Source organism: Sus scrofa, chromosome 1 (assembly GCF_054392235.1).
Source record: "Sus scrofa isolate SSC_HxYL_T2T_F1_AM1 chromosome 1, Sscrofa_HxYL_maternal_Yorkshire_Landrace_v2.0, whole genome shotgun sequence".
Taxonomy (NCBI): Eukaryota; Metazoa; Chordata; class Mammalia; order Artiodactyla; family Suidae; genus Sus; species Sus scrofa.
The window spans coordinates 257,665,799-257,678,229 of record NC_139383.1 but is presented as its reverse complement, the minus strand read 5'-3'; the positions used below and the strand labels follow the sequence as shown (position 1 = coordinate 257,678,229).

The 12,431-nt window shown below is 36.6% G+C and overlaps 2 protein-coding genes across 11 annotated transcripts in view; both read right to left on the bottom strand.

Moving 5' to 3' along the window:
- The window catches only part of TMEM38B (transmembrane protein 38B), a 774,558-nt gene that overhangs the window by 212,805 nt on the left and 549,322 nt on the right, over window positions 1-12,431 (bottom strand). The window lies entirely within an intron of this gene.
- Window positions 1-12,431, bottom strand: part of FSD1L (fibronectin type III and SPRY domain containing 1 like) — an 81,645-nt gene that overhangs the window by 35,337 nt on the left and 33,877 nt on the right. For all 10 annotated transcript variants that reach the window (XR_014826955.1, XM_084995446.1, XM_084995512.1 and 7 more), the window contains exon 4: window positions 6,592-6,693. Coding sequence is in view for 4 of the 10 variants with exons in the window: in XM_084995289.1 (XP_084851415.1) it covers window positions 6,592-6,693 (102 nt within the window). In the remaining 6 variants the exon portion in view is untranslated. The remainder of the gene's footprint in view (window positions 1-6,591; window positions 6,694-12,431) is intronic.

The window sequence follows — 12,431 nt, the reverse complement described above, 5'->3', positions numbered from 1 at the left end:
GTACAAAGTATCTACTTTGGTACTAGGGATAGGAAATGTTAAGAAAGTCAATTGCATGTATATCTAAAACTAATATAATATTGTACGTCAAATTTACCTTTTAAAAAGTTAATTACATTGATTTTTTTAAAATTATGGTCATTATAGCCAGACTTATAAATCAAATATTTTTATATAAGCGTGAAGAGAGGGGAAGGGCAGATGTAAGTATGCACATGATTTTTCTCTATACATGGAGAAAGCGCCACTAGCCTTGCTCTCTATTCCCTCATTTTCTCCTGGGTAGAAAATATGACTTAATCTGATTATGAGTCTGAAAGGACAAGCTAGAAATAAGTAGCTTAGCACCTTTCCCTCTTTTCTGGCAGCTTGTTTGCCAAAGAGAACATATACTCTGTTCTTTTTCTCTCTGCAGTAAGTCTCCTTGAAACAGGCTCCTCCACATACACAAAGACCTGCAGCAGCCCAATACTTAGATCCCTGGGTGGGTAAGATTATCTAATTCCAGGATTCAAAATTAGGACATGTGCCCATTGATATAAGCTAAATTCTCCAAAGCACTTTATTTGGCCTCTTATCAACTTTATTGCTTTGTCTTATTTCCCAGTTGGTTTAGAACTTGGTTAAAGGGATATTACCAGCCACTCCAATAACCCAACAATATAAAAACCATTACTGCTTTTAAAACTGACCAATTTTGTGTCTAGTGTTACTTAATTTAGTAAGGTGGTGTTTTTCAATGTGTCTGTGTGCAAGAGTGCACGTGTACACATTCATGTAAGGCTCTTACATTATTATTTATTACACTAGGCTACTTGCTATTTAAAATAAATCTTACTATTCTGACCTTTTACTTTATCAGTTATATGAATCTGTCACCTGAGACCAAACTTCCTTAAATTAAACTATAATAAGATTATAATGTAGGAGTACTCACAAATGGTTCTTCCTTACCAATTAAATATAAAGGAGTTAAACCAGATCTTTTCCTAATCTCTCATTTTTAATCTGCGATAAGTAGACACAGAAACTACTTTCTTTCATAAATTTATTTAAGTACTTTGAAGATTAAGATATTATTGTTTCTCTATTTCTTTTTTTTTTTTTTTTTTGTCTTTTTGCTATTTCTTTGGGCCGCTCCCCACGGCATATGGAGGTTCCCAGCCTAGGGGGTCGAATCGGAGCTGTAGCCACCAGCCTACGCCAGAGCCACAGCAACGAAGGATCCAAGCCGTGTCTGCAACCTACACCACAGCGCACAGCAAAGCCGGATCCTTAACCCACTAAGCAAGGCCAGGGATTGAAACCGCAAACCTCATGGTTCCTAGTCGGATTCGTTAACCACTGCACCATGACGGGAACTCCTGTTTCTCTATTTCTTCTCATCTTCATTTTTATCCTTTTATAGAAAGATGTTAGAAGCAAAGTACTCTTAAAATAATTACATATATGGAGCAGCTAACTGAAGACCATTTCCAAACACAATTAAAATAGGAATTATAATAAAGACGTTTTAGATCTTGCTTACTCTACTCTATGAATCATTTACCTAAACAGAACAAAACTCATTATTTCCAAATTTCTTCCCCAATCAGCAGAAATTTTTAAGCTCATCAGCAAAAAATAAGTTGCATCAGACCAAGTTTTAAGAGATCTGAGTTTCACCCCATTATGTTAATCTGCAAGTCACTTAACTCTTTCCAGACAAAGCTATCTCATCTATAAAATTATGAGCAAAGTATATCTTCAAATCCTAAAAGTCCATCCTAAGCCATTTTATTTGTAGATAACAACTTTTTTAATTATCTAAAATAAATTAAATATTTTAACTCTCTACTTCTCTGTAACACAAGCTGAAGTAGAGAAAGAGATAGCAAGGGAAAAGTTAATTAAAATCAGAGCACTGATAAAGAGCAACAAAAATAAGAATATATCTGTTTCTGAATGGTAACTGCTAAGAGAAAAATATACTAACACTGTCAAAACAATGAATTTAGCAAAGGCTAGAATGTCAAAATTCACATTTTCCAGAAGAGATTTATGTTTAGTTTGATTTCCAGAAGAGATTTACATTTATTTTGATTTCCAATAGAATTGCTAGTAAAAATGTGAATGCCACATAATACTGAGGAAACTTTTCAAGTTTTGTCTATATGTTCACATTGTTTCATACTTCAGATTTTCCTACTTCATTTGGGACAGATAATTTTGTAATGTTTCCTTGAGCCAATGCGCAAATGACTAGGGGGCAAATATTTAATACTTTTTACAATATATGATTGAGACTTCTGCTTTTACCTGAAAAATATCATATTAAGGAATAACTTCGGATATGAAGGGAACTCAGAGAGAGTGAATAAGAGTTTCAAAATGCTGTTTTCTGGAGTTCCCATCATAGCTCAGTGGTTAGGTCGCAGACACAGCTCAGATCCCACATTGCTGTGGCTGTGGTGTAGGCCGGCAGCTACATCTTAGATTAGACCCTTAGCCTGGGAACCTCCATATGCTGCGAGTGCAGCCCTAGAAGAGACCAAAGGCAACACTATCAGATTTCAAAAAAAATACAGCATACTTGCTAATTCCATACATTAAAAGTTTTATATTTTCTATGAATATATCTACCTGTTTATAAAAAGCACTATTTTCCCCAAAAATGATCATTTAGAAGTCTTCTTAACAAAACCTTAGTAAACAACTTGAAATAAACTCTGAATACAGTACTGCATGCATCCATACTCTGTGACAAGGTTTCACAACTGAAACATTCATGCTTTTTCTGATGGTCCTCCTCTCCCAGAATTCCTGACTTCAGCCCACAGGAGGAGCTTCTGCCAATCTACTTCCACCCCCTTTGAAATGCTGAGTGAGCTTCCACTCCTCTCCTTATTTGCTCCTCCCAGTGGTCAGAGACTGACACCTGCCCAACAATACTCCAATGGTGCATTATTGTGGGAAGTGGGAAATACACAAAACCCTTTTTCCCTTTTCATCTGTGATCAAATCCAGAAGACTGGTCCTCTTTCACCTTACTCCGTACTTTTTAGTCTACTGAAGGCACCTAAGGGCAGGTAATCATTCCCTCCCTCCTAGTCTGACAACTGAGCTATGTGCCAAGATTGTGATGAAGTCGCTCATTAATTACACTGATTTAGAAATCTTCCCACAGACTCTGCTCTTCTCATAGGCAGAACACAAGTTCAAATTCAGGGGAAAGGGGGAGTTGGCAGGAATATCAATTTTGGCAAGGGATCCACGTAGTGTTCTATAGGCCAGTTATTAGAAGAAAAATCAAGTTTGATGGAGCTGTGGTTACTTGCTCATCCAGAAGTAAAGTTCATGATTCAGAACTAATTCATTTGCTGGTAATCTTTCTGCATATATTTACTATCAATCAAACAATAATATTAACAGTTAAAAAAAATTAGTGAAAATATGTTTTAAACTCTCTTTCCGTGTGGCTATGTTTCCTTATTCACTTTCAGACTGTCTGATTCTGGTAAGTGACATAGCTTTGTATTCAGTTCTATGAGTTACTGCAATTTGATCATTTAAATATTAGGTTTTGTTTTGTTTTTTGTTTTTTGTTTTTTTTTTTGCTTTTTAGGTGACATATGGAAGTTCCCAGGCTAGGGGTCAAATCAGAGCTACAGCTGCCAGCCTATGCCAGAGCCACAGCAACACTTGATCCTTGACCCACTGAGCGAGGCCAGGGATTGAACCCACATCCTCATGGATACTATAGTTGATTCATTTCCACTGTGCCACAGCAGGAACTCACTTAAAGTACTCTTTTTGAAGATAATGCAGTCTAAAAAGACTCATGGCCTAGATTTCGGTCTACAGTAATTTTTGTCCCCATGAGTTATTCATATTAATCTGCTTTAATCACCTTAATATGGGATATTTGCAAATAATACACCTTAAGATAATTTTTTCAAATATCTAACAACATACTGCTAGTCCAATAATAATCTTCCAAGTAATCTTTCCCTATTCTGTCAGCAATCAGGTATCTGAAGCAAGCCTGTAGTCCATGTAGCTATTAGGAAAGTGAATTTAGTTTCTAACTTGGAATCAAACTATTACCTGGATACTATTTGGATATACTAGTAAAATAATTGCAAGCAACTCTCAGTTAAGCATTTTTCTTGAATAATAAACTCAGATTTCTGTCTAGGAAACACTGACAAATAATGTAGTGAAATCCACATCTCCAGATGGTTCAAGCTATTAAGCAGTACTAAAAAAAGGATGGAAGAAAAGAACGAAATAGTAAGATAAGAAGCAAAGTGGCACATGAAGAAAATACATATAAACCAAAGGTGATTTATTTTACCAGAACCTTTCCAATTTACGATAAACTGGAAACAGGTTTTATCAAAGCTGGAAAAAAACAAAGGAGAGAGAAAGAACAGGAAAATTTGAGAGGGACAGGAGGACTCTGAAAATGTCAATGGAAAGAGAAACTTGGGAGAAACAAACTTTTATCAGTTTTTCCACGCATCAGTTCCTAATTAAATTCAACTGGATGCAAGCTATTTTTGAGTACTATGTCCACATTTTATAGTTTCCCTGCCTTCTTCCTCTCTCAGGCACTCAGCTCTGAATTCCTACTGCTATGATTATGCCTGTCATTAACAGCTGCCTTACTCCACTAGAAGGAGAATCAGTTGACAACCAGGAAATGAAGGAAAAACCCTAAAAATTTAGTAGTATCATGTACATATTAATAGTCAACCGATTCTGAAACACTATCATGACAAAAGATACTATCGCTCACGAATTCTATGACACTAATTGTGTTGACTTAGATTTCTATTGTGTTTTGCATGTTTTCTGGCTATGTTCCAGATATCTAAGATTATCACATAAATGCCCTCTGAATGGGTGACATATCGATACTTTTAAAACAATTTGAAGTATGATACAATTTCCTCACAATTCCTTTACATAATAAGTCCTACCCAGTGAACTGTCTTAAAACCTCCATTCAAATTCAATTAATTAGTTAACCAGTTTACAGCTAAAGAACTTTTGTTTTGATTCATTTCATCAAAAAGAATCAGTTTCTAAAGTTCATATACAAAATGTGGGGATACAAGTCAGCAAATATTATCTACTCAAGGAAGTTTTTTCTGTCCTCAAGTTCACAGAAAAAGCATAAAATGATAATACTTGTGGGCACAAATGGATTATAAACCCACGTTTCTAACAATAGAGCAGCTCACTACACAGTCCACAAAAAATAAGAAAATAATATTGAACTCAAATATCTCAAAATTACTTCATAGTATGTATTTTACTAATAATACAGCTTAATTTCACACTCTTTTCACACTATATTCCATACAGTCTATATACTTATTCTATATCAAATAGATGTGCTAAACTGGTAACATTTTAAAATGACCTAACTTAAAATAAGAATCAGAATCCAGAATCTCTTAAACATGAGGATCTAGGTAAAAATATTAGCAGTCCTCTTACTCTACAATTTATAGTTTCACACCAAACATACCCCTATAGGGCCTACATTTTCATATTTTAATAAACATTCATGGAGTTCCTGTGGTGGTTCAAGGGATTACAAATCTGACTGGTATCCACAAGAACGCGTGTTCAATCCCTGGCCCCACTCAGTGGGTTAAGGATCCGGCATTGCCATGAGCTATGGTGTAGGTCACAGATGGAGCTCAGATTACATGCTGCTGTAATGTAATCTGTAACTGTTGGCTGTGATGTAGGCCAACAGTTACAGATCTGAATCAACCCCTAGCCTGGGAACTTCCATATGCCATGGGTGCAGCCCTAAAAAGACCAAAAAAAAAATTTTTTTTCAATTAATTAAGCTAAACAGTGGGACATTTAATAACAAATAACAAATTTCACAATGCTCTCATATGCACCAAGTGATGATGTCTTCCCAATCAGATCAAACTAGATTTTTAAGAATGTTAATAGCAAATTCAATCTTCTTTCCTTAGTCTTAAAATCTTTATAACAAAGAGATAACTCAGCTAAAATATATAAATACCTTTAAAACAAATGACCAATGGAGATGTAACTGAAAAAAAAGAGTAAATTTGGAGTTCCCATTGTGGCTCAGTGGAAACTAATCTGACTAGCATCCATGAGGATGCAGGTTCAATCCCTGGCCTCGCTCGGGTGGGTTAAGGATCCAGCGTTGCCATGAGCTGTGGTATCTGGCGTTGCTGTGGCTGTGGCAGCTATAGCTCCGATTCAACCCCTAGCCTGGGAACCTCCATATGCCATGGGTGCAGCCCTAAAAAGACAAAAAAAAAAAAAAAAAAAGAAAAAAGAAAAAAAGTAAATTTATTCATCTGAATAGAGGTTTTTAAAGAAAAATTAAACCAATAATTGATTTGTTCATGATCCCAATGACACATTTCTAAGTATATGCTTTGGAATAAATGAACAGCTAGCATTTTACTTAACAAGAAATCCCAAATCTTTTCTAGTGTTATAAATGAATGAATCAATCCAAAATTAAAAGAGAAAACATAATTTTCCTTTAAATAAAACTTTTCTTTTAAAATGGATTAGTCTCATTTTTTTGGTTGGTTTTGGTACCTTAGAAAATTCTTCAGGTTCCTTTATATCTAATGACCGTGTTGCAAATTCTAGTAGTTCTTCCGAGTTCTCCAGGGCATTATTACATTGACTAAGCTGACTCTAAAAATAAGAAGAAGAAGAAGAAACCATTAAAACAAAATTTCCTATCACCATCACAATCTCAAATACATATTGCTACAATGAACATTACAATCTTAATAGCAACAAGTGAACAAACATTTTAAAGAGGTATGGAAGCAAGGTAACCACCAGTCATACATATAACAAATTTTAAATATACTGAACAACAAAATTCACAACTAAAGACTGAGCAATCTCCACCCAAATGGACCGGAAACCCATACCCTACTCCAGAAGAAAAAGAGGAGGCCACATCCACAGGTAGGAGGGGTAATTTCGTGATATAAACAACCCCATACCTCCCGGGTGGGAAGCTCCACAGACTGCAAACCTACTGGCTCACAGAGACTCACCTACAGGAGTGAGAGTTCTGAGCCCCACATCAAACCCTCACATGCTGGGATCTGTCACTGGGAGAAAGAGTCCCTGGAGCATCTGGCATTGAAGGCCAGCAGGGCTTGTGCGCAGGAGCTCCACAGGACTGGGGGAAACGGAGACCCCATTCTTAAAAGGCGCACACAGACTTTGACATGCACTAGGTCCCAGGGCAGAGCAAGGTCTCCACAGGAACCTAGGTCAAAACCGACTGCAGTTCTTGGAGGACATCCTGGGAAAACAGGGGTGAATGTGGCTTGTTGTGAGGGAAGGACATTGAAGGCAAAGCTCTCGGGAATATTCAGCAGCTGCCTTTCTCTGGAGGTGGCCATTTTGGGAAAATCTGGCCCCACCCATCAATCAGTGCTGAGAAGCCCCAGGGCAAACAACAATCCAGGTGGGATCACAGCCCCACCCTTCAGTAAACAGGCTACCTAAAGAGCGTCAGGCACAGAGCAGCCCCTAATCCCATCCAGAGACTAAGCCCCACCCACCAGAGGGATTAGAATCGGCTCCACATACCAGTGGGAAGGCATCAGCCCCTCCCATCAGGAAGCCTACAGCAAGCCCCCCATACTGACTTCAGCCACAAGGGGGGCAGACATCAGAAGTAAGAGAGGCTACAGCTCTATTATCTGTAAAAAGGTCACCACACCAAAAACCTATCAAAATGAAAAGACAGAGAACTATAACTCAGATGAGGGAGAAAGGAAAAACCCCAGAAAATCAGCTAAACCATGAGGAGATTCTCAGCCTCCAGAAAAAGGACTTTAGACTGTCGATGCTGAAGATGATGCAAGACATTGGAAATAAACTGGAGGCAAAGATGGATAACTTACAGGAAACACTAACCAAAGAGATACAAGATATAAAACTTAAACAAGAGAGATGCAAAATACAATAACTAAAATAAAAAACTCACTAGAAGCAGCTAACAGCAGAATACAGGAGGCAGAAGAACGAATAAGTGAGGTGGAGGACAGATTAGAAGAAATTACAGATGCAAGACAGAAAAGAGAAAAAAGATTGAAAAAAAATGAAGAGAGTCTCAGGGAACTCTGGGACAATGTTAAAAGCACCAACATCCATATTATAGGGGTGCCAGAAGGGGAAGAGAGAGAGAAGGGGACAGAAAAATATTCCAAGAGATAATAGCCAAAAATTTCCCTAACATGGGAAAGGAACCACTCACTCAAATCCAGGAAGCACGAGTACCATATAAAATAAACCTAAGGAGGAACACACCAAGACACATACTAATCAAACTGACCAAAATTAAAGACAAAGAGAAAATCTTGAAAGCAGCTAGGGAAAAGAAACAAGTAACATACAAGGGAACCCCAATAAGGTTATCGGCAGATTTTTCAGCAGAAACTCTGCAGCCCAGAAGGGAGTGGCATGATATACTTAATGTGATGAAAGGAAAAAACCTCCAACCAAGAATATTCTACCCAGCAAGGCTCTCATTCAGATTTGAAGGGGAAATAAAAACCTTCACACATAAGCAAAAGCTGAGAGAATTCAGCAACACTAAACCAGCCTTACAACAAATACTAAAGGAACTTCTCTAGGCAGGAACTTCTCTAGATCAGCAACAGGAAACAAAAATTCCACAAGTGACAAGGCTCACCAGTAAAGGTATATATACAATGAAGATATGAAATCATCCATGCACAATTATACCATCAAAATCAGAAATCATGAGAAGAGGTGGGTACAAATGCAGGACACCGGAGATGAACTTGCAATTAAGAGAACAACAACTTAAAACAATCTCATATACATAAAGACGCTTACATCAAAACTTCAGAATAACTGCAAACCAAAAATCTACAATTGATACACAAACAAGGAATCTCTGGAGAAGAAATATATCTCTTAGTAAATAAGTGCATAATCCACCATGAAGGGGGTCATTTGACATCATTCTTGGAATGCTGAAGTCTTCTTAGATCTGATTCTGATTTCCTCTCCATCAAAGAACTTATGATAATTATAATTAAATAATGCCACTGTACAATTTAAAAATACAGTTCTACAATTGTATTATTAATAACCATTTCTCTCCATGGTACAATGTAAAGTCTATAATGTCTTGTTTATCACATCACCTAGAATGGTGTAATACCTTTATTGAAGAATCAATGAGATGGAACAAATTGTGAAGACATATTTATATAGTTACACTGTTTTTTAACCAACTTATGCATTTTATATTTTACTTATTTTCAGAGGGTGTATTATTTTTGTTATGCTTACCAGTTAAGTTATTCTTTTTACTATGCTATATAAAATATTTAATGGTATATAAGGCTTTCTTCTTTATAAATTTTAGTTGCATAATATAACAATTTAATATAATGCTAATTTTTAAAGAAAAATTAAAATGTAATAGATAAAACTAAGTAGTAAAGCTGAAAGCCATAAAATTGGGATAAAGTATAGAATAAATTTCCTATTTGTCTCAGTATATTTTCCATTCCACTTCTCCAGTGGGAGTCACTTAATCTGTTTCTTAAGATCCATGTTATAACAATCTGTGTGAATGTAATTGTGTGTAAATGTATGCATTTTATTCTGTAAAAAAATAAAAATAAATATATTAAACTGTCCATAATCTGACCAGAATAGCTTAACTGCATACAGATAAAGATAAACTCACCATTTAAAAACACAAAAGAAAACAAAACAATCATAAATAGATGAGGTCAAATTTACTTAAAGATTCTTCTCAATCATGATAGTCATAAAACTATCAACAATTTAAACTAAAAATATCAGAATAATCCATCTACAGAATACATCCTTCACAACGAAGACTAAATTTCTTGATGATATTTAACTGTTTATGAATCGAGTTACAGATACATTCAGTCAAACACAATCTTAGTACTCCATTTGTCACATCATTATACTGCTAATTTGTAATTTCCAAAACTAGGTTAACAATGGAATCACAAATGCAAGAACCTGTATTTCAAAAAAAATCAAAGAGGAACAAAAAATGGTAACTATTACAGTGATATACTCTGCTACAGTGAAGTGTTAATTTCACCTAACATAACCTTTATTCCCTTCTCCCCCTCCCCTCTCTCTCTCCTTTATCATTTGTAGGTCTCAAACTACGACCACTTACGTGAAAATATTTTTAAGGATGCCTTTAAACAAAGAAACGGACCCATTCCTAAGTTTTTTAATGCATCCAAGATTCTTCAGAATATTTATTAATATCTACTTATTAGCATCTATCCCATATTCAAATCTAATTAGTTTTCCTTTAAGATAAGCACTAAAAATAAACTATGGTGCATTTTACTGCTTTCTGACATATTCTATTTAACTATGGAAAAGTAGGATAGTTCAGTCATAGTTTGGGATAAAAGAGGTTTTCATGTGTCATTCTAAACACCCAACTACAATTTCATAAAAAATGCTAGTCTTCCTGTGAGTAAAATTCTTATGAGTTTCAAAGAAGAATTAACGAATAACCATTTGAAATATCCCACTTGTAGAGGAGCTTTTAAAAGTTTTAAGCAAAATCACTGAGAATAAAATGGTATAGTCTATCCAAGATCCCTAAGGCAGAGAAAGTCCATGGAGTATAAAAGTAAAAAATGCCAAAAAGAGCAAAGAATGTATCTCAAGGAACTACTATAGTACGAAAAAAAAAAAAAAAAGCCCAACTGAAGTCAAAGCTTGAAACAAATTATCTTATTCTAAGAAAATCCTATAGATGCAGAGACAAAATGGTGGAGTAGAAGGACTCGAGCTCACCTCCTCTCACGAAAACACCAAAATTACAACTAAATGCTGAACAACCTTCAACAAAATAGAATGGAAACTACAGAAAGTGTTATTCTACAGCTAAAGACGAAGAAGCCATATTGAGACAGCAGGAGTAGCACTTTCACATATAAGCAATCCCATACCCACAAGGTGGGCAACCCACAGATAGGAAAATATATCACAGAGGCTCTCCCACAGGAGTGAGAGTTCTAAACCCCACATCAGAACTAGGGGTTCTGGGGGTCTGGCAAAGGGAGGAGGGGCCCCTGGAGCATTTGGCATTGAAGGTCATCAGGGCTTGTGCACAGGAGCTCCACAGGACTGGGGAAAACAGGGACTCCATTTTTGAAGGGTACACCCAGGATTTCACATATACTGGGTCCCAGGGCAAAGCAGGGACTCAATGATAATCTGTGTCAGACCTACCTTCAGGTCTTGAAGGGTCTTCTGGGAAAGCAGGGGGCAGAACAAAGGAGGGGAAGGTCCCAGGGAATAATCACTGGTATGAGCTCCCCTAGAGGCTGGCATCTTGGAAAAACCTGGATCCACCCATCAGGGCTGAGAAGCCCCAGGCCAAACACCAAAGGGGGTGGAAATACAGCCCTAAACATCATCAAAGAGGTTTCCTCAAGTCCTCCCAAGCACACAACTGGCCCTAATCACTCCCAAAGACAATTCCCACCCACCAGAGGAACAAGACTCAGCCTCAGTGGGCAGGCATCAGTCTCTCCCATCAGGAAGCTTATCACAAGCCCCAATGTCAACTTCACCCACAAAGGGGCAGACACCAAAAGCAAGAGAAGCTACAGCCCTGTAACCTGCAAAAAAGGAGACCACAGAGAAAGTCAGACAAAATGAAAAGGTAGAGAAATATAAGCCAGATGAAGGAACAAGAAAAAACCCCAGAAAAATAGCTAAGTGAAGTAGAGATAAGCAACCCCATAAAAAAAGCTTTGGAGTAATGATAGTAAAGATGATCCAAGATTTCGGGAAAAAACTGGAAACAAAAATTGATAAATTACAAAAAAATGGTGAACAAAGAAATAGAAGATTTAAAGATTAAACAAGTAGAGATGAACAACACAATAACTGAAAAAATACACTGTAACTAATTAATAACAGACTATGGGAGGCAGAAGAATGAATGAGGTAGAAGACAGACTGATGGAAATCACTGACACAAAATAGAATAAAGATAAAAGAATGAAAAGAAATGAGGACAGTCTAAGAGAACTCTAGGACATTAAACGTACCAACAATTCACATTATAGAGGTTCCAGAAGGAGGAGTTAGAGAAAGGGCCAGAGAAAAATATTTGAAGAGATAATAGCTGAAAACTTCCCTAACATGGGAAAAGAATCACTCACTCAAATTCAGGAAGAACGACAAATATCATATAGAATAAACCCAAGGAGGAATACCCTGAGACATATATTAATCAAGCTGATCAAAATTAAAAAGAAAGAGAAAATATTGAAAGCACCTAGGGAAAAGCAATAAATAACATACAAAGGAACCCTGATAAGGTTATCAGCTAATTTTTCAGCAAAACTCAA